Source organism: Vulpes vulpes, chromosome 2, assembly GCF_048418805.1.
Source record: "Vulpes vulpes isolate BD-2025 chromosome 2, VulVul3, whole genome shotgun sequence".
Lineage (NCBI taxonomy): Eukaryota > Metazoa > Chordata > Mammalia > Carnivora > Canidae > Vulpes > Vulpes vulpes.
The window spans coordinates 135,477,521-135,504,986 of record NC_132781.1 but is presented as its reverse complement, the minus strand read 5'-3'; the positions used below and the strand labels follow the sequence as shown (position 1 = coordinate 135,504,986).

Below are 27,466 nucleotides of genomic sequence, written 5' to 3'. Positions count from 1 at the left end.
AAACTTTAAATTATAGCTTTATTTTTCCCAAGGAGATCAAATCAACTTTCATAAGTATGCTTTTATAATTAAAATTCATCTTGATAGTCATGTTTTCATGAATTAAGTTAAAACAAATATCTATAAAAGAAATACAGAGTTAAATACTTGCGGTATGCTAAGCCAGAAAAATTTCCACACAATTTTCAATTCATAATAAAATCTTAATCCTAAACACATTTTTCAGTTAGTTAAAATCTGTTTTCCACAGCTAATTTTCAATTGAATCACTCACCTATTATATGGCTTTAAAAATTATACATTTATCTTCATACCACATTTTTAATGTAAGAAGATAAGCCACAGCTTGTTGAAATCTTTATTACTAATAACCCAAGAGAGACAGAGTTGAGTGATAGGTATTAAGGCAAAACTGCAAAACTTAAAAAACATTTTTAATCCATTTATAGACATTTACATAAGGGCAATGTGTTTTAAGGCCTTTGCTTCTATGTACTTAATAGAAACTCTACATTTCTGTTCTAGTTAACCTTGCTAAAAATAAATAGTAATTTTGTTTTCCTCCAACACTGCTGCTTTTTAACCTTAAGCAAAGAAACACCTTTTAAAACATTATGTATAGCCTTAATAAATAAAGTTAAAAAAACACTGATCAGGGCAGCCCAGGTGGCTCAGTGGTTTAGCGCCGCCTTCAGCCCAGGGCGTGATCCTGGAGACCTGGGATTGAGTCCCACGTCAGGCTCCCTGCATGGAGCCTGCTTCTCCCTCTACCTGTGCCTCTGCCTCTCTTTCTCTCTCCTCTCTGCGTAGTCTCATGAATAAATAAATAAAAATCTAAAAAAAAAAAACACTGATCACTGGCTTCCCATCTTACCTTATGGGTCCGCAGAGTTTGAAAGTCCCAAGAGTAATTATCCTATTTTAATTTTGACATTACTTTCATGTCCCTATCTCACCCACTAGTCATCTACAAATAAGTGTTGTGAACAGGAACGCTAAAAGCTTCAAGTCAAGAGCAAATCTAATCCAACCAAAGAGAAAGACTTGAGTTACCATTAGGAGATCATTTCAGCATATGTGCAAAATCACATTTATAAATTAAACTGTAAATACAGAGCAACTTACCATTATGTCTCATCAAAGTTCAACTCTAAGTCCGCTCTTTCCCATTAAAATACTAAGAAATGTCTTATGGTTCCCATGCTGGTCTGTCAAGGTTACTTAACTTTATAATAATCACAGTACTACCTACCTTTTATAACACTGTCATTTGGAAAAAACACATATAAAAATTTGAGCATAGTCGAAACACTTCTCCAGTCCTAGCCAAGATCACAATGACAAGAAATCCCTTCCTGCCTCCTACTACAGAAGGAGAAGGAACAGGAAGGAGATAGAGGCTGGAGGGAAGCTCTAGGAGCATCTGAGAATGCTAAAGAAAGTAGAGGGTGAGCCTTCCAAGAGCAAAGGATCCTGAAACTCACATTCCTGTTAATAAGTCTAGTGGGGCAGAGCCAGAGATGAGGGTATCAAATTCCACTAGCAGGGGGAATCCAAGAAATGCCTGCCATCCCACTCCCCTACCAGGGAAGTTCCTTCCATACCAAGATCCTTAAGTCAAATGTTTGTGGTTAAGGAGTCCCCCCCTCCCCTTAAAAAGAACCTTTCTTCTTTTGTATTTATGAACTCAGTAAAGGCTACAAGTGTTTCTATACATGTATAAAAAACAGTATAAATTTACTCACTACATAAACTTATCTGAGTGTTACATATATGTGTGTGCCAAAAACAAGTAATTTCTAATGCCACACAGTTAGACAAACCTACAGGAAAGCTTTCTAATGAATTAGGAAGTAATTAATAAATTTTATCTTGGACCGAAAAATTCTTCTCCTAACCCTTGATAGGGGAAATTATCCAAATATACCTAAAATGATAAGAGCAAGCAACCTTAAAGCAGAAAGTTAAATTGCTCCAACAGATAAATCTTCACAGAGATTATCAAGGAAACAATGAGGTTAATCAAATTTTGCTTTTTTCCAGCCTTAGAAAACCACTAAGGTATTAGATTTGGAGCACAGCTCTTAGAACAACACAAAATGAGGTTCAGGTCATTGGTCTCCTGTTTCCTCAGAAAAGAGGCAATTACTCTCAGCTCAATTTTGTATTTCCTTTACCTCCTTTACCTTCACCACATCCTGTCAATCTGTAGAAATATTCATAATCTAACTGACTTCTGTTGCACTGCCTTATTCCTTGTACACGCAACGACTTCCTTCACTTGGATCTGAATTTGCCTTACTGGAAGACCTTGGAGGGCGACAGTAAATTATATCCCAAAAGAGACTTTACAAACTAAGAATTATAGAAACGTATATACCAATAAGCAGTCAGAAGTATAGTTTACTAGAGTCAAAGAATATAATTTTTCCTATCTCATTGCTTCAATCTCCTTGATATCATAGAAGAACAGACTAAATTGAGCTTGCTGCTGACACTGAACATAGAGCATACTGATTCCTTTTCCCTCCCCTCAAACCTTCCTCCTTCTCTAATACAACCACACAGCTCGCACACACACACACAGGCCCATATACTTTTCTCTCTCTTCTCTTCAGATCTAAGTATGTATATACATATTAACACATAATTAGGATCCACTATATACATTTTCACATTTCAGTAACATCTCCCCATGTATCTTAGAGAAGACAATAAAACTTGACACTTTAAACCTGATTCTTAGGGCACTTCCAATCAAAATGATGTTGCAAGTTCACATTTTGAGGTCTATTTTGGACTAAATACAAAACAGATTTATTAAAAGAAGAAAATCACAATGACAGAACTATGTTCAAAAGTAAGATAAAAAGAACAGAAACAGAGCTTAAGTATAATACAATACTGGAGCTAAAGGTGTAAAGTCACTCCTGTGCTTCAGGTCCCAAAGGGGGTGCAAGAGGCTCTTATCATCAAGAATACCAAAGATCTAAAGCACCTCACTTGACTCATGAACTAGAAATAAGTTAGTACTAGAAACCAAGATCTAAGGTGCTACTCTCCAAGCCGTGAAGGGACTGGGGGGCAGGGGAGTGCTACTTCAACAATACTTCAGCATCACCACACATATGTTTCATTTTCTCAAGAAGAAGAAGAATGAAAACTTTCTACCAGTTCTGTATAAAGACTAGTTTATTCTTAGAAAAATCAGGAATAAAGCACCTCAAGATAGAAAACCAACCTCCAAAACTGTAAATTAGAGATAATAAAAATTATACATTAGATAAAATTTCATTCATAACTACAGTATTATAATTAAAGCAACATTTAATGATAAACCTAAGTCCTGGTGAGCTCCAGCAAAGTTTCTAAAACCTCAGAAATCTTAACTATTTTAAACACAAGACCAAAAAATTTAAAATAGGATAGCAGAAATTCTCACCTGTGTTTTGATTGTGATCTTTTTCGTCTAGAATGGGATTTTGAGCTAGACCTGGATTTTGAACGAGTGTGGGAACGAGATCGACCGCCTTTTCTTTCATTGCTCTTTCCAGACTCTGGGAGGAAAAAACCACTTTGCAGTGTAAGCTCAGAACAATTAAAGATCCCAGTTAATAATCAGGCACAAGTGGAATGTACCACATATAGTGCAAGGGGCCTACTCTCTGTACATCCTCCTCCTGTGCAATTATCCTTCAGAAACATCCAAGAAAGTCATTGCATAAACTCGTTGAGTGCAGCCACCCTGCAGCAGTACATATAAACCAGATGATTATAAACAGCTGTTCGTAATATTTTGTTGCTGCCATAATGTACCATTATAACATGTCTGTAATTCCTATGACAGTGATTTTTAAATCTTCTCTCCATTTATTCTGCTAGTAGTGAAGCTTAAATTCTGAGTGCTAATTTAGGAAATCTGCTCAACTATAAACCACGTAGACATTTTTAGATCGGATTTTAACTTTCAGTTAGCAACACAAAAGTCTGAATACGTGTTCCTTTACCTTGCTAAAAGTCTTCATATTTTGTCTAAATCATGGGTTCTCTTTCCTATTTTTAAAATGAAAACTTTGAAGGAAAGTGAACCTGCATGATTTTAACATTTTAAGTATATTTATTCATTTTAGCCTCACAATAACATTTATACTTTGCGTTAAGCAACTCAGTTGTGGGCACTGACTCTGCTACCAAAACATAAAGAACTGAGGAAACTCAAACTAATTCAATATCAGTGCTTCAATTCAGTTATCATGGGAAAATACAACATTTGTGCTAAGCAGTTCTTTGACCTTTGACGCTAGAAAGTCACTTACTCTTTCTTGAGTTTCAGTCTTCTTGTTTGTAAAATGATGGGACTGAACAAGATAAACTCTAAAACTCCTTCCAGTTCTAAGGTTCTATGATCTTAAACTGTGACCTATGTAACAGCACTGTGGCCTTACCTGGTTCAATGGCTGCTGAGATAAAGGACTGAGCCTCTCGTACTCGCTTCATTACTTCTTCTAACTCCTTAGCTGCAGCCTGAGGTGTCATCTCAGGGGGTTTTACTATTGCATTGTTGGAGTGATTAATTCTAAATTAAAAATATTAGCATATCACAAATACACACCATATTTTACAAAACATGAAACAGATGTTTAAAAGACAGACATATTTATAAATCTGAGGACATCTCGAAAGCACATTAAGAATGATACAACTAAATACAGAATAATCAAAACCATGATTAATCTCATTACCATCCATCTTTATCTCTTGCTAACAAAGCCAAAAGCAAAGAAAAAAGAAAAACAACACTAGCTGACTTCTTTAATACTTAAATACACCAAGACAAGTGCTTTTCCACACAACTTACGTTAGAATAAATTAAAATGCTGACACCAATATTAAAATGAATCATTTCTCATCTTGGATTATAAGATTTTGTCGGCATCTCTGCACGCTGGGAGAATGCAGGAAAACCTCTATATGTGCACAATTTTAATCAACCCTGGACCATAGGTGAGTCAGATACAGCTTCGAATGTGGGAAATACCTGATAAAACTCTTCCCTACTAGGTTAGAAGTGGTTTCTCTGATGCACATAAATGAATCTGATGAGTCTCACTTTACCCCCCTTCACACTGAGAAAACAAGCATTCACTAAAAAAAGATATTAATTTTTTCATAGCTGAAAGCTGTATAACTAAGGCAATTACCTATGAAATTCAGATAAAACTCTTGCCTCAATAATCTGTAAGAAACAGAATTTCTGGTCTTGAAAATGTAAAGTCTATGCCAATTTTTCTTTTTGCAAACAAGGATATGAGAAAATATTAACACTCAAAATGCAGGACTTAAAATATTTCTGGGCACTTAATATTATTTTCCTCCTAGGATTTTGGATTTACAGAAATTCTTATTACTATATTACTCTAAGTTCATCAACGTAGATTCAACCGTCCATTAGTCTAGTCATAATGCAAACCCAATCCGATTTATCAGAGCTTATCGGAAAAGACCTGTAATCATTATATAGGGTATGTAATGTTAACATCAAATTAGATCTTATAAAATAGAAAATAGTATGTTTTCAAATATAATTTTAAAAGCTAAAATGGTAAATAACTCATATATTTCATTTATACTTAACACAAAGTCTTCCTTTCCACAAATTGCCAATTACTATTAAAAAGAAAAAAAAAAAAAGCCTTAATTACATCAGAAATAGTTTAAGCTTTTCCAAAATCATTAAAATTTCTTTGTTTAGGGTTTCTTACTTCAGTGGCCTGTCTCCAAACATAACTCCATTAAAAGCAAGGGCCCTTGGTACAGAATTTTGGTCTGCAAATTCCACAAAAGCAAACCGAGTTGGCTGAGTCTCATCACCTGCCATCCGCACAAACTTCACTTCTCCAACTTGTTTAAAAAATTCAAGTAGTTGATCAGCTGTCGTTGTCTGAAGAAACAAAGTCACACTTTAATGAAGTATATACTTCTTAAAAAATTAGGTAAATGTTACTTTATAATCGATATGACTCTGAAGAAGCAGGAAGGAGTAAGAGGTCCTACCACTCAGCTGCTTCTTAAATTAGTTACCTGAGAATTTAAATTGCCAACATAGACTGTTCTCCTAATTTCATCAATTTTGGAAGGATCCACATTTCCCATAAGCGGTGGCTGTGGTATCTCTCCAAGTGTCGCAATGTTGGGGTCTAGTGCTGCTGCTGGTATAGCTCCCAAACTGCTAAGGGAAACACCCAACTATAAATTAAAAAAAAAAAAAGAAAAAAGAAAGAAAGAAAAAAAACACATATTTTCTATTAGTATCAAAGATTACTATTCTTTAACCTTAAAAAGAAAGTATCAATTCAACAAGAATGGAAGGAGACTAGGGAGTCCTAACTTTAAGCCAAGTATACATCTGAATTATTGAGAAGGAGGCCACAGTTCTGTGTATCATTAGAAAAACAACATAATTCTTAACTACCTAGGTAACTACTTTCAAACTTGAAATTAAAAATGAACAATTATCCTTCACAGTAGTCACGGCATAAAGTTGCCGAGAACTGGATTACTGAATACTACGTCAGCGTTCCTAAGGAAAATACGGGGCCAGGTATATACTACCTGCAAGCTTCTGGTCACATTTTCATCTATTTCACCCAATAAATGCATTATCTCGTGTTACATGTTTCTATTTAAAGGCTGCTTATTTAATATATATTGTTGATTCATTAACATTGAACTCACAGCCAGCAGTACTATCAACCAGTGCCTGAATGAACCTTACCAAACCCACATATTTTCTCTATAAGGCCCATCATAGCCCTCCAGCCCTTAGGAACACAACAGTATATACTTGGGGGCTAATTTAAAAAGCAAAGTCAGCAACAAAATACAAAAAAATGTTTAACACATGGTACCAGACCACAAAAAGGACCATTTTTACAGACTTAGAGCTAAAACAAGAAGGCGGTGTTGCTGTTTGAACTCATCCGAGAATATACAGAGCACCTAACTCAGAATTTTCATCATTCTATGTGTCAATAAATGACTATAAAAGCTCCACCATGTATTGATTTTTGAGGCTTCAAGTAAATTGTAGCTAAGTCAGTGAATTTACAAGTACAGAATTCACAAATAATGAGAATCACCTGTACCTTGGGATGTCAAGAACATTGACTGAGTTCCTTATGGTTAATAATCACTGCACCTAATTTTTGCTGCATTTTTTTTTTGTTTTTGTTTTTTTTAATTTGAGAGAAAGAGGGACACCTGGGTGGTTCAGAGGTTGAGCATTTGCTTTTAACTCAGGTCCTGATCCCAGGGTTCCAGGATCAAGTCCCACATCAGACTCCCCATCGGGAGCCTGCTTCTCCCTCTGCACACACATTTGCATGCAAGCAGGGGAAGGGAGAAAGGGAGAGGGGGAAGCAGACTCCCTGCTGAGCAGGGAGCCTGACGTGGGACTCAATCCCAGGACCCTAGGATCATGCCCCGAGCTGAAGGCAGATGCTAATAAACCAACTGAGCCATGCAGGTGCCCCTTTGCTGTGTTATTAACATAATCCTCATATCAACTATAAAAGGTAAGTATGAATATTATGGCAATTTCACAGATAAAGACTTACAGATGTGAAATAATTTTCCCAAAGCTACTTAGCTACTAAGTGTTTGTAGAAGCAAGGTACCACTATGCACAAACTAAAAGTGAAACGGACAAAGTTTTCCTAAGAAACCTAAAATACTGAACTGACTTATACTTTGGTGGGAACAGGACAAAACCTTTGAATGATCTTTACATTACTAAATTCAATTTTAGTTCGTTAAGGAACATGTTTTTAATGTGAATTTAAGCTACAACTTTTATTTCCATTTATGAGATTTAAAATTTCGAGCAATGGGGTTCGCCTGGGTGGCTCAGTCAGTTAAGCATCCAATTCTCTATTTCATCTCAGGTCAAGATCTTAAGGTTATGAGATAAGAGCCGTGAGTCAGGCTCCAGCCTGCTTAACATTCTCTCTGTCCCTTCCTATTTTCTTCCTCTCACTCTCCCCCTGTCCAAAAAAAGGAAAGAAAATTTTGGACATTGTATATTGTTACAAAACTAAGATTAAACAAATACAAAGTAAAAACACTTCCTCAAGGTAGAGATGAAATTGATAAAAACAAAAATATCACTTATACTCATCACAAAAGCCTGTGTAAGATCTTTATAAAATGTCAAATTATGTCTTACACCTTGCTTAAAACTAATCATTGGCTTCTAGTTAACTTTACAATAAAATTCAAATTCTTTTCCTAGGCCCAAAAGCGCTATTGTCAGTACCCTATCTAACCCTCCACTATCTCAAAACACATACTACCACCACGCCCATTTCCTAAGCTTCAACTATACTGACTGCCCTTCTATACCTTGAAGACACAAGTTTTTCCCACCTTAGGGCTTTCACTTAGTGTTCCTGCTGCCAGTCACATCCTTTAGAAATCAGGTCATTCATATCCTCTAACAGATTTCCCTCACTTCATATAAAGCTTCATTTCCTCTCAACCACATCACTGTTTTCCTTCATAGTATTTATTATAATGTGTGGTATCTTGCTACTAACAGATCTTAGATTTGTTGCTCAGCATCACCGTTTCAAGTTATCATAAAGTCGTATAAAATAGCTCAATTCGAAATGGGAGAGTGATCTCTGAATCAAGGCCACCACCCCAAGCCTAGTTTTTTTCCATGTTTTGCTTGTATATCGACGCTCCTCCCCCCCCCCCAGCTTTGTCTTCTATGGTATAAGGTACACAGATGTTTGAGGATTATTATATTTAAGTTTTATTTTTTTAACTGTGCAAAAGAATTGTTATATACTAGTGTTAAATCACAAATATGACTCTTATTATTTATTAGTTTTGCATGGATTTAAAGCTTTAAACAGGCCTTTCCAGGTAACTCTCAGTTGTCAATCCCTTTGACCTGCAAATTTTCTCCATTGGGACATTATATTTATTTACATACATACACACACACATACTCATACACTTGGAATGGGCTTTTCCAAATCATCTCATCCAACCCCTTTGTTTCTCAAATTTAAAGTTCAGTTTTTTAGAAACGTTTCCTGTGTCTTCCTTTCATATCATCTTGCTATCCCTATGCTATTCAATATGATAGTCAATTATGACATACAGCTACTTGAATTTTAATTAAAACTCAGGAACACATTTCAAGTGCTCAACAGCTACATCTCAAGTGCTCAATAGGCACATGCTGCTAGTGGTTACCACACTCAATAGTACAGATACGGATATTTTCAGCATAGCAGAAAGTTCTATTGAATGTGGATGCTCTGTAACAATATGATTACCCTTCTTTTGATGATTAGTCTACTTTCTAGCCCTGATCTAAGAAACCTAAGTATTTAGTTACCCTTTTGGTCTTCATTGGGTTAAAGATGACCTAAACTCCTGACATAACACTTTTTGCCTTCTGACATAGAATCTATGGCTTCCCTGAAACCAAAATGTTCCAGGCATAGGATGAATAAATATAAAAGCCCTACGGCAAAAATATGCTTGGAATGTCTAAGAAACAACAAAGCCAGTATGGCTGAAGTAGAGTAAGCTAGGAAAACAGGTAGGAAAAAGGTCAGAGAGGTAAGCAGGAACCAAGTCACAATGGGTCACCTGTCCTCTATTTTCTAGCTTGAATTGTTCTTCATAAATTAAATTTCAAAATAATAGCTATCCACAGCTAAATTAAAAGAAAACCATTTCCCCTCAAGCCAACAAATTAAATAAAAACTTACACTGTTGCTAACCAATCCCTCTAAGAATTATCAAGAGTGCAAGACAATAACAATACTATGAAAAAAAAATAGTGATCCAGAAATTAACATGTTAAAATATGCCAGAATATAACCAAAATAAAATTTTCTAGAAAATATCTAAAAAGTACCTAAAAAGTATCTAAAATATCAAACTCAAACAATCAGATATTGAATTAAAAAGTATTTTCCAAGGGTGCCTAGGTGGCTCAACTGGCTCAGGTCACGACCTCAGGATCATCGAGCCTTGTGCTGGAGCTCCTCACTCAGGGGGTGTCTGCTTGAGATTCTCTCTTTCTCTTTCCCTCTATTCTTTCCACCACTCACACTCTTTCTAAAATAAGTAAATCTTAAAAATAAAAGGGGCAATTGTGTGGCTCAGTCAGTTTAGTGCCAGACTCTTGATTTGGGCTCAGGTCATGATCTTGGGGGTTGTGAGACTGAGCCCCATGTCAGGTGCTGTGCTGGGTGTGGAGCCTACTTAAGATTCTCTCTTCCTCTCCCTCTGTCCCTCCTCCCCCTCTCTCTCTCTCTCCTGCCCCTTCAAGTAAGTAAATAAATAAAAACTGCATCCCCCTCACCCCAAAAAAATAAAAAATAAAAAGCATTTTCCCACCAGGGATCACAGTGCAGGTCTCCAGCAATACAATGACATGTAAAAAAAGACCTAAAATTTTGCACTTCAAAGTTTGAGAGACCACTTTCATAACTTTGGTAAATTAACTACTATCAAAGGGGCACCTGGCTGGCTTAGTCAGTAGAGCCTGAGACCCTTGATCTCCAGGTGTGTTCATGTTCCACAATGGGAGTAGAGTTTACCTAAAGGAGGAGGGAAGAGGGCGCCCGGCTGAGTCAGTTGGTAGAGCATGCAACTCTTGATCTCAGGGTTGTGAGTTTAAAGCCCACATTGGGTACAGAGATTACTTAAAAATAAAATCTTAAAAAAAAAAAAAAAAAAAAAAGGAAAAAAGTATTTAAAAAAAATTAACTACTATCATAAAGCTAGTATTCATTCACTCCCTAATAATCCAATACCACAAATCTAAGATACAACTTACAATTAAAGTGAATTTTGTATTTTGTCTTGCATTATTTTTTGAAAAACAATGACCCTTCTTTAAAATAAATATAAAAAGAGGGGGATCCCTGGGTGGCTCAGCGGTTCAGTGCCTGCCTTCAGCCCAGGCATGATCCTGGAGTCCCGGGATCGAGTCCCACATTGGGCTCCCTGCATGGAGCCTGCTTCTCCCTCTGCCTGTCTCTGCCTCTGTCTCTGTCTCTGTGTGTGTATCTCTGATGAATAAATAAATAAAATCTTTTTATAAGTAAGTAAATAAATAAATAAATATAACAAGAGCCTATTAACAGCAAAAATGTTGTTTTTAAAAGATTTTATTTATTTATACATGAGAGACACAGAGAGAGAGACAGGCAGAGACACAGGCAGAGGGAGAAGCAGGCTCCATGCAGGGTGCCTGACATGGGACTTGATCCCGGGTCTCCAGGATCACACCCTGGGTTGAAGGCGGCAATAAACCGCTGAGCCACCCGGGCTGCCCAACAGCAAAATCTTATTTAACCCCTCTTAGAAATCACAAAAAAAGGTATTAAGTTCCTAAATGTATGTAGTTAATGAGAAAATATTTTTACCGTGTTTCTACCATCTCACATTTTCTCAGTATCAAATGTTTCTGATATTTTTTCCCGTTATAAAGCTGTGGATCATTTTATTTTACTTTAAAAGATTTAGTCCTCATGAACGCGGAAATATAGTTACCTAGATTTTCCAATTCCCCACGCAATCTAAAACGCTCAGTTTCAATAAATGATTCTCCAATGAATAATCTACTTTAGTTCTCAAATTTAAACGAATGCCCAATTACTTCAGAAGTAATTCCAAAAGTCTGTTTAAGTCAACGATAACATGGGAGGAAAAATTAAATAGACATTAAGTAGAAAAACTGAGCAGACATTTTCAATCCTTTTCATTTAAAAAAAAAGGTTCCAAACAGAAATAATTTTCTAAGTTCTTTTCAAATGATTATACAACTGAACATAAATCCCTTTCAGAAGAGGGTGTGTAATACTTACTGTAGTCAGGGGATTTGGGGTCGGTATGGGAAGCAAGCCTGCACCAGGCATTAAACTTGTCATGGTTGGAGCAGGAGCCAATAAAGAGAGGGCTTTGGATTCCTCTGGAATTTTACCTGCAGAGGCAAGTTCCAAACATTACGGGAAGCAGAAACACCACACAAACTTTACACTATGATTTTACAATTACCCTTGCACTTAAAAAATAATAATAATAAATGAATCTATCTATCAGATCTGTACAAAGAAATAAATAAGAACTTAAGTCTTTCCTTTTATCCTGCTCTACTAGGAAAAATAAAAGTGAGCAAAACTTCAAAGACTAACAATCTCATTAATGGAATATTATTTTAAAAATTGAATAATGTAGACAATTATTTAACACTTTGAGCTATGGGTCACCTGTACTGGAAACTTAATGTTCATGAACCAAACGATATCAAGCATGGACGCTTTCCCAGGACGGTGTTTTCGCGGTGATCGAAAGTTGTGTTACACATGACAACCGTTCGTGTTGGCTGCATCACTAATAGCACACAGAACATCAGATACAGAAAAGAAGAACATTTTTTAAAGTTTAATCCCCAGAAATGGCAAATAACCAAATTAGTCAAAAAAAAGAAAAAGAAAAAACAAATATGTGCGAATTGAAATTTGTTCCTTAATGAGTGCCCCTATCCTAGTTACTAAAACTACCTACTGGTGATGCAAACAATTTTGATAACCTTCCAATATATTCTATTCAATTTTTCAAGCAGACAGAAAAAAACAAAAGCCTACTCCATGTAATCACCTTCAATTTAAAAGGAAGCCTACACCCATCAAGTTAAAAAAGACCTCTCACCAACTAGGTCAGAGATGCCTAAAAGAATCCAATTCAAAGAACATGCCTTGGGAATTACTAAAATTTTTGAGAATCACTAACAAAAAAAGTTCCTTTGTCTCAGGAAACTTCTTAACGTCCTGACTTTTATAACCAATTTATGTATACTTATCTGAAGAGGGGTGGTTAATGCCTAATGTCTTGCTTATAAACACCTTGACTGCCTAATAAAAGTAGTGTAACACTAAAACAATCTTAGACACTAAAAAAAAAAAAAATCCCTAGAACTAAAAAATGAAAAACTTACTCTAAAATAAGTTCATCAATTGCTGTATTTGAACACTAAACTTTAATCAATTAATTTTGATATGAACTGCAACTTCTGCACATTTTCCCTTTCTGTCCTCTTTCTCTACTGCTCCTGCTAAAATATTACTTAAAAAGTTGACTGCATATATCTATTTTAGAAAAGCTACTTATAATTACGTGGTAGTTGTCTACACATTTCCATTATGGAGTCCTCAAAAAATAAAACTGTACAAAATCACACTAAATTGAAAATAGCATATGGATTAAGTTTTCAAAAGCACCGTGCTGAATTTAGAACTGAAATTTCTACTTAAGACAACCAGACGTGGAGGGATAATCTCTAAACAATATTATCTGAATATACCTGTAAACATGGATGGAATTCAAGACAGCTTTTAAAATTTGATTTAAATAATGGTTACACCTTATTTATAGGAACAGAAAAATTACATTCAATTAGCTTTAACAAATCCTACTTTTTCCTAAATTTTACAACATCTAAGTCTACATTAATTTACTAATTTCAAAAACAGTTATTTTATTATTTCAGTGTAAATTCTGCACAAGCACAGATTTTTTAACATGCATAAATAAAAGGTAGGTAGGCCTTACTGAAGACATCAAATAACAGTAATTTATTTTATATTTATTAGTTACTGGTATTAATACACATATCTGTATACCCACCTATATATACTAAGCTATTTATATTGCTACCAGGCCCATTTTATGTTATAAATAGGTATTATTTTTTAAATGCTTTAAAACCTGAACACATCTTGATAAATCGACTGAGGTCCTGTGTCTGTGTAAATCTTATGCTTTGCCACCCTAATTTACATACCCAAAATATAAGCTAAGAATTTCGATTATTAATGTCCCCAATTTAAGATTACTTGTAATTAAATAAGCAAAAGTATCCATAAAAGACAGTGTAGGAAGACTACACAAACAAAAAGTATTCAACACAGGCCAAAAGATGAACACTTGATATTATAAAGACTTCCACTTCTGGCTTAAAAAATTTTTCAATAGGTTATCTGCTTCTCACTGCCTTTCACAGTAATAAAAAACTATTATAAATGGTAAGTCTAACTGTAATCACATTTTTTCCTTATTCTAATTACCATTAAAGATACTTTAAGAAAAAAGTCCCATTGCTTAACTCCCAAGATAGAATTCTATCAAATTTACCCTCCAAATACTATCAGAGTATATAAAAGTATAAAACAAACAAGCATTCAGGATTTTCCCCAAACTATACTCCTCAAACTCAGCTGAGAGGAAAAACATCTCTCAGAGAAAATTAAAGTGCTAGTCCTAATCTTGGAATCCATTTAGAAGCTAGTGACATCTGAAAATTCTGCAAAAAATTGAAGCAGAGAAACATACACGCAAGTTTTCAACAAACTTTCTCAAATACCCATTCCCCATATAGGCAAATAAAAAGTCTTTGTAAGTCAAGGAAGTTCTTTTCTATAATAAAATAACTCAAAAAAGCGAATGTCTCTGCTTGTCCTCTACCCCTAAATTAGTCTAAGAAATTTACTTACTTTCCTTGAGGATTTTGTATGCTTAAATTTCTAGGGGAAAGGATGAAAATTATTAGCTATCAGTTGGTTTTTATGAAAGATGTAGATTTGGGAGAAAAATTGCAAAAATGTTGCAATGAGGTCAGAAAATGTTCCTAAGAATTCTATCAGTGTTTTAGTGTTTTGAGAACAAAATGTACTGTGCAGTCTATAAACACCAATTAAGACTCACACTGAGCTTCACAACACTGTACCCTAGTTTACTATGAAAATTTATTTCACTGTAAGATTGAGCTCTGCTATTCATCTCCCAATATAATCTGCAAAGCAATGTTATGAACCCTTAATGGAATACCATTTACAAAGAACTGGAAACCCAGCTCACAAGTTAAAGTGAAAGAGATTTAACAAAACAAAAACAAAAACAAAAACAAAAAAAGGGACAAAATAAAGAAAAAGAAATGAAATTAAAGTAAAACAATAAAAAACAGAGACAGGGCGTCCATCTTCTGCGGTTCAGACTCCGATCTCATTTCCCCAATGAAGGTTTCACTTGACGGCAGGTTTAGTGGCATGGCAAACAATGCCTAACTCAGGCAAGTGTAACAGGTCTGCCTTGGCCAGTCTAGTCATCTAATAATGCACAAATATCACATAGAGAAAACATACAAAACCAAATTAATAGTCAAAATCCATCTACCAGAAAATGTGGACATAAAGTTACGACTGATGATTAGGCTGACACCCTTGTTATGTTTGACCTTATCTTTTTCTAAGTGTTAACATTTATAAAAAAGAAATCTGAGATGCACGCAACAACAAAAAGAGGTCATATCTGGACAAGTATAATGAAAGCATATTTTATTTTGAAATGGCAGGTTTTATTAACAATAGCTAATGCTTAATATGTATGAAACTATTACACATCAAACATTATTTATACAGCTTAGGACCTTGTTACAAATCTGTCTGCATTAGAAAAACAGCAAATTGAAAGAAACTGAAAAAACTTTTCTTAAAACTGTTGTTTGCTATGGCTGTCTCATTTCTTTCATAATGCTGTTTCTATAACATCAAAGAAAGAATGCAATCAGTGAAGTCAATAGAAGAATGCTTACAGCACCCTATCTCCTCTAACAGAACTTACTCCACTGGAACTCTTTCCTTTGATTTATTTCAAACTCACTTTGCTATCTTTTTCAGTACATAACACATTATTACTCTGCTTGCAGTGCATAATCAGATCTTTCATGGCTCACTGTAACATTCTTCAGATTCTGTAAGGTTAAATTGGTGATATTTAGTTACACTAAATGAAAAATGTGTATCTCAATGTTTCTCTAATACCAATTATTTTATCAGTGTTCTAAAATACAACTAAATTGCAATAAAAATGTGCTTAAACTTTCATGTTCAAAACCAGAGAAACTGTCTCAAAATGGTAGTATTAAAAATATTCAAGACCTATTGTAGTAAGTGTGTATTTATTAAGCTCTATTAAGCACAACAAAGAAGAAAACCTCTACATGCCCATAACCTTGAACATTTATGACAAATCATGGTTTGGGCTTCTCAAATACATGAAAAATTCTAAGGGAATATAGCAAGGTTCCAACAAAGAAACACTGATAAAAATTCTTCCTTCCAATTCAGTAATGAGCCAACATAAGATCCTGCACTGTTGGTAGCATAGTTTTCTGATAGGATTAATATTCCCACTTAATAAACCTGCCATCTGACTTTTTTCCCCATGCAGTTTACCTGATGTGAAACTGGTATGAACTTGGTATGCAGAACTAAACCATTACCAGCTCTGTTCTCACCTTGCTTTCTCCAATTCTGGGCTCACTGTCCCCTTACAGATCAATAGATAAGGACAGATTCAGCAAATAATTAGCTTTAATCTATTTTTATTGTACTACTCTATTCTAATCTCCAGGCATGGGGGAAAATACTTTCAAATTTCTCTGGAAAAACATCCAGAATGTCCTATTCTGAGACTTCAAAACCAAAAGAATGGTACTCACTGTATCTAACTGTAATGTTTTTGACATCCCAGAATAGACATTCTGAAATAAGCATCAAATTTCAAAAGTGCAACACTGTGTACCATATGTCAAGTTATTTTAATATTAGCCTTGTTTCTAAAAGAGGTTTTAAAACATTCCATATGAAAACTCCTTAAATTGTTCCAGGTAAATTTTTTACGTTGTAAAACAGTTACCACCATCCACCAGGGAAAACATACTTTAAAGACATTTAAATTATAATGAACTATTTGAAAATCCAAAGAGTACACATGCCATAATGTGTACTCGAAATAAAAATTGATTACACACCAGAACTGTCAAATTCAGCACAGCCTATTATATGTGAATGGCTCTGTAAACAGAAATTACTACAAAATAAGTATTAGTAATCATTAGCTCTTAAAGCAGGTTAAGTCTTAAATTTAACGAGGCTTTTGGCCTTGTTCCCATGTTCAACAACTATTTCCTTGATGGAGGCTTTGGGCTTTCCATGATTTTTCTTGAATTGCCCATCCTACCCCCCAAGAGAAGCAAGCCATTAAAAGAAAAAAGTAAATTCCAGTTGCATAGCAATCACATTGAATATGCAATAATGGCTCAATGACAAGGTGAATTACCTTAAGAGGATACTTTAGAGATTAAATTATAAATATCTTTCTTATAAATACTACTTAACCTCAATTTGGGAAAATGAACAATTTTTATTTATGATATCATTAATACTGTATACACAGGGGCAAATGCTCACTTATACATACATTTAAAATAATTTCCCTTACCAATGTAGTATTTTCATTTCAGAAACCTTTGTTTACAACTTGCAAATTGACTACAGAAAGCCAAACAAAAGAAACCAGAGAAGTAATTCATGAATTTTTTTAAATGTTTGGCTACAAAATCTCAAGCACAAGTAAGTAATAAATAGCCATTCTAATGTATTTATTAGGTAAAAATTCTTTCCTTCTCCAAATTTCATTCCTACACACACACACACAAACACACACACAAACACACACACAAACACACACACAGCAATATACTATCTACCTACCAATTTCTAGGAAAGCCAAAGGTAGTAACACACAGGACAGAGATTAAAATAATGGAAAAAACATGTCAGATACCAACCTTCTGCACAAGGTACAACTATCAGAGCTCTGTCAATAAAAACCGTGTTAGTTAGATGCTGGGCCACGCCAACACTTGATGGGTCACGAAACTTAACATAACATACTTTGGAAGAAAAAGCAAGAGGTGCGTTGCTGCAAGATAAAAAGAAAAACAATTGGACTAATAAACATTTGGTTTATTTTGTCATTTTCACTTGAAACATCTTTCTTAGATCTCTGCATAATCTTAATCAAGAATTTTTACTGCTAAAGATTATTAAGACAAAAAAAGTTTTGTATTTTTAAATTTTTATCTAAATTCCAGGTAGTTAATATACAGTATAATATTAGTTTCAGGCATACAATATAGTGATTCAACACTTCCATACAACATTCTGATGCTCACCACAGCAAGCGCACTCCTTAATCCCTATCACCTATTTTACCTATCCTCCCACCCCTCTGCCTTATGGTAACCATTAGTTTGTTCTCTATAGTTAAGAGTCTGTTTCTTGGTTTGCCTCCCACTCCCCCCCCCTTTGCTCATTTGTTCTGTTAAATCTACAGATGAGCAAAATCATATGGTATTTGTCTTTCTCCGATTTACTCTGAGTAGTAGAATACTAACTCCATCCATGCCATTGCAGACGGCAAGATGACATTTTTTTACAGCTGAATAATATTCCATTGTGTATATACACACCTTCTGTTTCCACATTTTGGCTATAAACATTGAGGGTGCATGTATCCCTTTGAATTAGTGCTTTTGTATTCTTGGGTAAATACCTAGTAATGCAATTGCTAGGTCAAAGGGTAGTTCTATTTTTAACTTTTTGAGAAACTTCCATGTTTTCCAAAGTGGCTGTACTTAAGGCAAATCTTAAGTCTTTCACCGTGATTTGTCTACAAAAGTTGACAGAAATCTAGGAAGTCCTATTGTCTTACCTCTAAAAACTTGAAATTTATGAGTTAACCCAAGCAAAACATGAAAACAGCAGATTTAACCCAAAAATGTTCAACTAGCATATTATATCAATGGGCAAAATCACTTTATAAAAAGTCCCAATCCTTCAAATTTTGTAACCACTTCCAACCTTTCCTAATTAGATCACTAAAAACTTTACCAGAGTCTTGCAAAAAGACAACAAAGAATTAATATTAAGATCTTTTGCATGTACTAGACTGCTTTAGGCTAGCTAGGCAGCATTGTGATTTCCAGACCAAAGATTTTACAAACGAAATTTTAATTATTTTATATGCAAAAGACATTCTTCTAAATCCTACCAGATTCAGTTTAATCTAAGTAGGTCTACAGTAAAAAACCACAGAGCAGAGCACAGATGAAAGCAGTTTTCCCATAATATAATTCATCTTGTCAGACTGCAAAATATACTATATTCAATGATTATCATTTTGTCTATCTGTCCAAGACTATTTTTAAAGTCTAAAATTTTCTTTAGCAAGAAAAAAAACACCCAAATATATACCTAATATAGAACATATACATTCCTTTAAAGCATTAACATTTCTTACACTATGAAATAAGTGAGATCATTGAAAAATATCTTTGCCTTGTGCAGTAATTTATGTTACAAAACAGGTCAAGAAAGTTGACCATAATCCTAGCCCTAGTAAATGGCAAAGGTGGGACTTGAAGTCTAACAATTTAAAGCCAAATCTAATGCAACCTTAATCATTCAACTAATCAAGAATTTTAAAAGCATTGTAGGGGTTGCCTGGGTGGCTCAGGTAGTTAAGTGTCTGATTCTTGATTTGTGCTCAGGTCATGATCTCTGGGTTGTGAGATGGAGCCCCACATCAGGCTGTGCACTAGACACGGAGCCTGCTTGAGATTCTCTCTCTCCCTATCCTTCTATCCTTCACACTCTCTATTAAAATAAAAAAAAAATTTAGAAGCATTTTAATGTACTATCAATTCCAAATATTAGACATTTTTAAAATTAGAAATTTTCACATAAAGTAACAAATCTATCTTGATAATTATACATATTCATGCTATTACCAAAACACTGTGATAATGAAACATATTAGCATGTAGAACTTGAACTTATATTATTAATGTAAATAGGCTAATAAAAGTTGGCAAAAAGAAACTCTCTCTTTCTCACAACCCAACTCAATTCACTCCTGCCTAAGGCTATCCAATTCAGGCTTCAACAGGCTCACTACAACAATGCCTACTCCCCACTCTAAACAAACATCTAAGTACTTCATGAATTTGTCACTGAGGTAAAAACAGTGGTGTCCACACTTAACTCACCTTTACATTACCCACATCTCCAATTTAGACCTCTCTTGAGCTTTAGACTCCCAGATCCAAGTGCCTGCTGGGATATCACACCTTGATGGTCACAAGGCCCATCCCCCAAAAGTTACTGAGTCTGAAATAAGTTCATCACCCTTCTTCCTCAACAATCCTGGTCTTTGTCCTATACATCATCTCTCAGTTAAAAATACCACCATATTACTCAAATCATAAATCTAGGAGTCACTAAATGTAACCGTCATTAGTACCTTTCACTAAATGCTTCCAAATCTCTTCTGGCTACATGGCTAAATTCCACTTCTTTGTTCCTTAAAGTTAGGTGTGCCCATGTAACTTGTTTTGGCCAATTAAGTATGAGCAGGACCGACATTCAGGAGCTTTAAGGGACATTACTTGGCTCTTTTGCTCCGCCACAATGACGAGCCTCATTTGAGAAATGGGTGGCTGACTGCTACATCAGCTTCATCCCAGAGTGAGTGACCACAATGAGGAGAGTTTCCTACCCCACAAACTTAGCATAAAAAGTAATTCATTTCTACAAACTATTGAGATTCGGGGGTTGTTTCCATCCTTGACCCTTCCTCCTTCTTCATCCAGTTGATTGTTAAATCCTGTGAAGACTGCATCCCAAATATTTGTCACAGGAGTTCTTTCATCATTCTCATGATCAGGGCCTTAACTCAAGCCCCCATCATCTCACAAGTATTATTACTATGGCTCCTAACCCATCACAGTGATTCCAATCCCAACTCCTTAATAATGGTCTTTCACAACAGCTGCCAGAGTGATCCCTCTAAACCCTACATTTTATCATGTCATTCCACTGCTTACTTAAATTTACTTAAATTTTACAGACACCCTTCTGTTCTTGCTTCATCCTCTACATTGCACCCAAAATATCTAGGCATTAGAAGTACTTGTGGTTTCCACAACACATTCTGAATATCTGGGCCATCTTTGCACATACTGTTCCATTTGCCTATGATATCCTACCTTCCTTTTTGAGGGGTAATTCCACTTTTCTTCAAGGCTTGAGTTTCCAAGTCTTCTGGAAAGCTATTTTAAGATATCAAAGTGGTTAGGTACCCCTCCTCTATGTGCTTCCAAGACATTCTATATACACTTTCAGCACAGACTTTTAAGAGTTTTCTTAGGTGAAATCCCCAACAGATTTTAGAAGCTGCTAGCCACAACTGATTTGCCACATGACCCAAGGGCCCATTTCACTGGCTAACCAACCACCTATAATTTGGGTGGCTTGATCAAATGAACTTAAACAATCAGATTGTCTCTCTTGGTCTGAAAAGTCACTGAGAATCAGGGCTTGGGCCAGATGCCAAAATGCTGAGTACAAAATAAGTCTGCAAAGAAAATAGAGCAGATACATGGAATTAAACTGAGTGGACAATAAAGCTTCTGAGAAGAGGCAGATAGTCACCTTGGATGCTGAAATCTTTCTGGTTCCCAGTCCCAGTTTCCATGAGGCCTACTTGTACTACAGTCTTTATTTCAATTTAGAGAAACAATTTTATTTCTTCTCGAACTAGACCAAGTGGCACTGTTTTTTTCAACAACCCTTCCCCCTAAAAAAAACTGTAATTACAATGAGCTACTAAAGCTCTAGCAATTACAAGTACACTCTCTTTTAGCATTCTTCAAGAGCCTAACAAATCACCATTGAAACTACTTTCCCTAAACGGTCAGATCCTTTTGTGAAAGAATGGAAACCTAAATAATCACTATTGAAAACTAAAAACAATTCCAAATACCCCTACTTAAAACCCAGATCATTTCAAATTTAAAACATCCAGGGGAAAGGAAATATGAGACTGGGTGGGAAAGCAATTTCATGTTATGATAGGCTACCAAGATTTGAGAAGCCCAGAACTGGTTAAGAAAGGCTGATCTGTGCGCATCAAGCATGATCATAAGAATGCGGACACTAGACATAGCTACACCACCGTCATTTTCATCTCCTTTCTTAAAATACAGAAAAGAGATCAACATATATTTAACACTATCTTATTCTGAACATTATAATCTAAGTTACAATACAGTGGCAAGCCTAAATACAGAAGATGCTCAAGTGTGTATTTATTTAAAATCATTGTTTCCAAATTTTATATTTACAGCTTTTGTTCTCATAAACCTAAACTTTTAAACAGACTTACTTTTTTTTTTAATTAAATAGAATTATCATTTTTAAGTCTATTTTTGACCTAGAGTTTTAACTTTTAAAAGGGTGTTACATGTTCCACTTGGTCTAAATGTATGCTTCGGAAGAAAGTAGCAGCAGCCAAATATAGCAAATTTTATGTCTGCCTGATTTGTTGAATCAAATTTTGCCTCTTTTTTCAAAACTTTATACAGTCCTTTTTTTTCTTTCAAAAAATTTCTAACAATTTAATGTAGAAATTACAGAGCCAACTTTTTGAGCATCATTTAAATTTCCTAGGCCCTAACTGGTTATTTTGTTTTTCATTAAACATGGTGATGGCATTGTAGAACGTTTCTGAAAAAGTGAATGTGGTACTAATTTTTCCAGTAATTTATTGGAAGATCTATCAAAAAGGATATAATTTAAAGCAAGGACAAATTACACAAAAGTATGTGTAAAATATTAACTGACACATAACTTTTAATAGGGTTTCTGAGGAGGACTCCAGTGGTACTTTGGAGGGCACAATTTTTCCTTTTGTTAAGATCTTCTTACAAATTACTGACACTTGCCAACCAAATGCCAGAAGGCATTCCCATCAATGCCTGACAATCAAAAGGACACATTTTCAAATGTTTCCAGCTAAAATCCACTTACTTAAAATACCAAACCAAAGGACTCAATATAGCCAATGACAGAATTGAAATGTTATTACTATAAATAAGACACAAAAATATGAAAAAAATGATTATATGTTGAATGAAAAAAGTTTACCATCAATGTATAAATCCTTTGACTCTGCTACATTAAAATAAGCACATATCAAAAGGACTGCAGGCAAATATATGGAAATAGAGGTTTCAATAGGATCGTAAGCGGAGTTTTCTTTTTCTCTCTCATAAAATGACTATACTGGTTCTATTAATATTTTTAACTAAATAAGTAAGAGATGACACATTTTTCCTTGCTTATTAATACTTTTGTAGACCAGAGAGCTGAAGAAAACCAGTAAGCAAAAAGAAATCAACACAAGTGTTAATGTGAAAAACAGTGTTAGAAATCAGGATAGGATTACCCTCCAAGGTTAGTCATTTGAAGGGGGACACTGGGAAACTGCTAGGGCGCAGACAAGCCTGATGTAGGTGGTGATTACATAGGTGTGTTCACTTTGTGGAAATCCATCAAGCTGTACTTTTATCCATGCATTTTTCTGCATATACAGGACACCTAAAAAAAGGGGGGGGGGGGGGACTAAAAAACTACAAAAGTTTCTTACTGCCGTAAAAAGTTTCCATGACATGGTACCCCTCTGTTGTGCAACAAGTGAAAACAAAAAATTCTGGGTATTGGGCAGTCCGGGGGGCTCAGCAGTTGAGCGCCACCTTCAGTCCAGGGCCTGATCCTGGAGACCCGGGATCCAGTCCCACGTCGGGCTCCCTGCATGGAGCCTGCTTCTCCCTCTGCCTGTGTCTCTGCCTGTGTGTGTGTGTGTGTGTGTGTGTGTGTGTGTGTGTGTGTGTGTGTGATGAATAAAAAAAATCTTTTTAAAAAAAATTCTGGGTATTTATCATCCAGCAGCATACAAAAGAGCACAATTAAGAATTGTTAACATAAAAAAAAAAAAAAAAGAATTGTTAACATATATATAAAAAGAATGTTTAATTATCAATGTTTAAAAGCTAAAAAACTGAATCACAGCCTCATTCCAAAAGAATTCAATTTAAAATGTGAATTTTCATATTAACAGGTGAATGCTTAAAATGTTAATGAGAAACTGTTTCCGCATTCTATTAAAGAAATATATTTCCACCTGAAAAAAAAGAAATATATTCCCAAATTTTAAACAAATGAAATTCTACTCAGCTTCCAGACATTAATAGTAAAGTACGGTTTCTGAGACACTGCAAAACATTTATCTGTCTTCAATACATCTACTACTATTGTACTGTTATCCATTTCAGCTCAAATTTGCAAATAACATCTTTAATATAAAGACCAGGTTATGACCACTTCATTATAGAGCAGAAAACACCCTATTAGTAAAGCAAAGCAGTATTTCTGAAAGACAGGAATGAGGAATTACCCTGAAGGAAAAACTGATTAGAAATACATGTGCTGTTTGTGTTACAATTTTGCAAAACGTATTAGTTTGTGACACAGTAACTCTACCAAGTTTAAGTAAACAGTGTTTATTCTGACTTTCAAAGTAATTAACATCTGATTTCAAAAAACAGCTCATTACTAAGTATCAGATAGTAACCGGCAGCATACTGCCACCCATACCTGGTTTTAACAACGAAAGTGGCTATTCCGTTGGCACTGAATAATACTCTGTGATATGTTTCTTCTACCTATAAGACACCTTATTACCACAACCTTGAAAGCAAGGTTAGTTTACAAAAGCTCTTGTACAAAATATTTTACTGCTTGTTTCCAGTTAAGCATACAGCACTCCTCCAAACACTTCTCCATCATTTAAAAAAAAATTCTGAATGCTTAAACCAAGAGACAGCAGAAAACATTTTCAAAAGTTAAATAAGATTGTCAAGCTATATAGCCGTGGCTAGCCAATAAATAGTATACTCATGCACTTATGAAGTATTGACAAAAATGTATTATCTGAATCTAATCATGCAGAAACAATGTACATAAACCCAGATTAAGAATCATTCTGCAGGGGATCCCTGGGGGGCCCAGGACGTGACCCTGGGGTCCAGGGACTCCCGCATCGGGCTCCCTGCATGGAGCCGGCTTCTCCCTCTGCCTGGGTCTCTGCCTCTCTCTGTCTCTCATGAATAAATAAATAAAAATCTTAAAAAAAAAAAAATCATTTTGCAAAACAAAGTACAAGACAAAATGTCAACGCCATGAAAGATTTTTAAGAAGGTGACAGGGGTCTGTTCTGGATTAAAGGAGGTAACAATCAAATGCAACGGGTGGTTTCTGATTATATTCTAGACAAAAAAAAAAAAAAAAGGAAAAGGAAAAGGAAAAGGAAGGGAGTGAGAGAAGGACGGACGGACGGACACGTGACTGTAACTGGGGAAAACGTAAACTACTTCGTATACAGTATCAATGTTCAATTCGTTAAACGGGCTCTGGAATCGTGGTAACGGAGGAGGATGCACCTGCCCCAAAAAGGCACACTTGGGTGCCGAGGGCTGGCCAGGCACGGTGTCTGCTTGGAAAGGACGGGCAGCAAAAAGGGGCGTTTGGGCGCAGGGGGCGTAGGCAGCGGGGGGGGGGGGGGGGGGGGGAGGCGGAGGAGGGAAAAAACCCGCGAGAGAAACGTGGCTGCTCCTCTCCCCAACTTCACGCGCTGAGGACTTCGCGACAAAAAAAAAAAAAAGAGAGAGAGGAAAACACTCCGAAAAGCGACCTCTGCAAACCCCGATGCCAACTCTCCCCCGTCCCCACGCCGTGGCAGCGCGGGATCCCTAACGGGCGGAAACCGAAAGAAAAATAGGTCTACGGGCATCATCATCAAATACACCAAAACAAGGTCAAAGACCAAAAAAAAAAAGTTGTGGTTTTTTTGGTGTTGTTGTTTGGTTTGTTTGTTTTTGGAAAGAAAGAAATCCTGGGCGACTCCTAAGCCGTTCCTCCGGAGGGATTTGAAACAATGAGCAAAACACGGAGGCCTCGGAGGTGCTAAGCTCTACCTTAAGAACACACAGCTTAAAAAAAAAAAAAAAAAAGGAAATTCGGTGCGAGGGCCGCAGGGCCGACCCGCAGGCCCTGCGGGGTCGGCGCTGGGAGCGGCCGCGGCTCGCCCGGGGCCAGGCCACCCCGCTGCCCTAACGCGACGCGGGACGCGGCCGCGGGGGCCCCGGCAGGGCGGAGGCCGCGCCGCAGGGATAACCCGCCGCCCGCCGCCCCTAATACTTCTCAGCGAACGCTCAGGACAGCGTGACCTTCAGGGCGGAAATTTTAATCCGCTGCCAAAAAAAAAAAAAAAAAAAAAAAAAAAACGGTGGGGGGGAGACGAAGGGACGTGATCTTCACCAACACGGATGGACGGGCTCGGTCGGCTTAGCCAACAGGACGCTAAATCCGCCAGGACGGCCCCGGGGGCGGAGCCGAGCGCCCGCGGCACAGCCCGCACCCCGAGGCCGCAGCAGGCGGGCGGCGCCGCGGGCTCCGGGACTCCGCCGCCGCAAGGACGCCAACAGGCATTTGCCATGAGGACCGTTCCGGGCCCACGTGCGGCCATCTTAACTTCGGGAAGAAAGACGGGAAGGCGAGGGGAGGAAGGGGAGGCACGGACTACGAGGCCGGGACGGAGACCACAAACCGGGAATGCACGGAAATTTAAAAAAAAAAAAAAAAAAAAAAAAGCAGCTTCTCTAAATTCTCTGTAGTGGCTCGATGCAGAGAGATTCACCTCCCACCCCCGCGCCCCGAGCACACACACAATCCGCCTGACCCGGAGAAAGGGCCTAGGGGCCCCGCGCCGGGCTGCCCTCATCAAACATGGACGCCGAGGTGAGCGAGGCGGTCACGTGACGCGCCCCCGCCCGCGCTCTCCCCCCCCCCCCACCCCGACCGGCCTGGGCGCCCGAGGTCTCTATGGCGCCCGCGCCCCTCCCCCAGCCGAGCTCCAGCACTTACTCCGGGGGGTAAAGCCGCAGCTCCTCGATTTCTCCTAGGAAGGAAAAAAGCGTCCGCATCTGCTCGCTGGTCACCGCCGACGACAGGTTGGTCACCTGGATCACCGCCGTAGGGGTGAGGCCGAAGCCCAGCGCCAGCCCGAAGCCGCCGCCGCTGTTCATCCCGGCCCGCTGCTGCTGCCGCCGCCACCACCGCCACCGCCGCCGCCGCCGCCGCCTCCCGCTGCCCAACGTCCGCGACGCGTCAGCGGCGGAACCGGGAGGGCCGCGAGCGCGCTCCCGCGGGCGAAGGCTCGGCGGCGGGCAGGTCTAGCCGCCCGGCCCGCGACTCCCCTGCTCCCCGGGCTGCGCGCGCCGGCCGGAAGCGTCGCCCCGGCAACGGGTGGGTCGCGGCGGCTGCGGCCCGCGGGGGGGGGCGGGGGGACCGGAGGGGGGAAGGAGGGGGGCCAGAGGGGGGCTCGCCCCGCCAGGGCTCACACCCGGCTTGCTCCCGCTGCGGAGGGACCGGGTTTCGGCCCTGGAAGCGCAGGGCACGCCGCTGCCTCCGCGTCGCGCCCCCGTAGACCCGGGGAAGCGCGAGGCCTGGCCTGCTGGGCGGGGCCGGGACCTGGGGGGGGTCCCGGCGGGGGGGATCTGGGGGGTCCCGGCGGCCTCCCCCGCGTGTACTTGGCCCAGGCGAGCGCGCCGTGCTCCCGCGCAGGCCGCCCCGCC

At 37.7% G+C, this 27,466-nt stretch overlaps 1 protein-coding gene across 8 annotated transcripts in view; it reads right to left on the bottom strand.

The window, feature by feature from the left end:
- The window catches only part of SREK1 (splicing regulatory glutamic acid and lysine rich protein 1), a 45,264-nt gene extending 18,167 nt beyond the window's left edge, over nucleotides 1–27,097 (bottom strand). The window contains exons 1-9 of one of the 8 annotated variants that reach the window (XM_026019693.2): nucleotides 26,757–27,079; nucleotides 20,981–21,043; nucleotides 17,720–17,853; nucleotides 12,300–12,423; nucleotides 11,898–12,013; nucleotides 6,082–6,246; nucleotides 5,763–5,941; nucleotides 4,446–4,576; nucleotides 3,443–3,557 (exon numbers count right to left, since the gene is read on the bottom strand). In XM_026019693.2, coding sequence (XP_025875478.1) covers nucleotides 3,443–3,557; nucleotides 4,446–4,576; nucleotides 5,763–5,941; nucleotides 6,082–6,246; nucleotides 11,898–11,960 — 653 coding nt within the window. In that variant the 5' untranslated portion in view covers nucleotides 11,961–12,013; nucleotides 12,300–12,423; nucleotides 17,720–17,853; nucleotides 20,981–21,043; nucleotides 26,757–27,079. Of the gene's footprint in view, nucleotides 1–3,442; nucleotides 3,558–4,445; nucleotides 4,577–5,762; nucleotides 5,942–6,081; nucleotides 6,247–11,897; nucleotides 12,014–12,299; nucleotides 15,195–17,719; nucleotides 17,854–20,980; nucleotides 21,044–23,220; nucleotides 23,523–26,756 lie in introns of those variants that run through there. The other 7 variants (XM_072750067.1, XM_072750069.1, XM_026019662.2 and 4 more) reach the window with 7 other exon arrangements.
- Nucleotides 27,098–27,466: the final 369 nt, after the last annotated feature.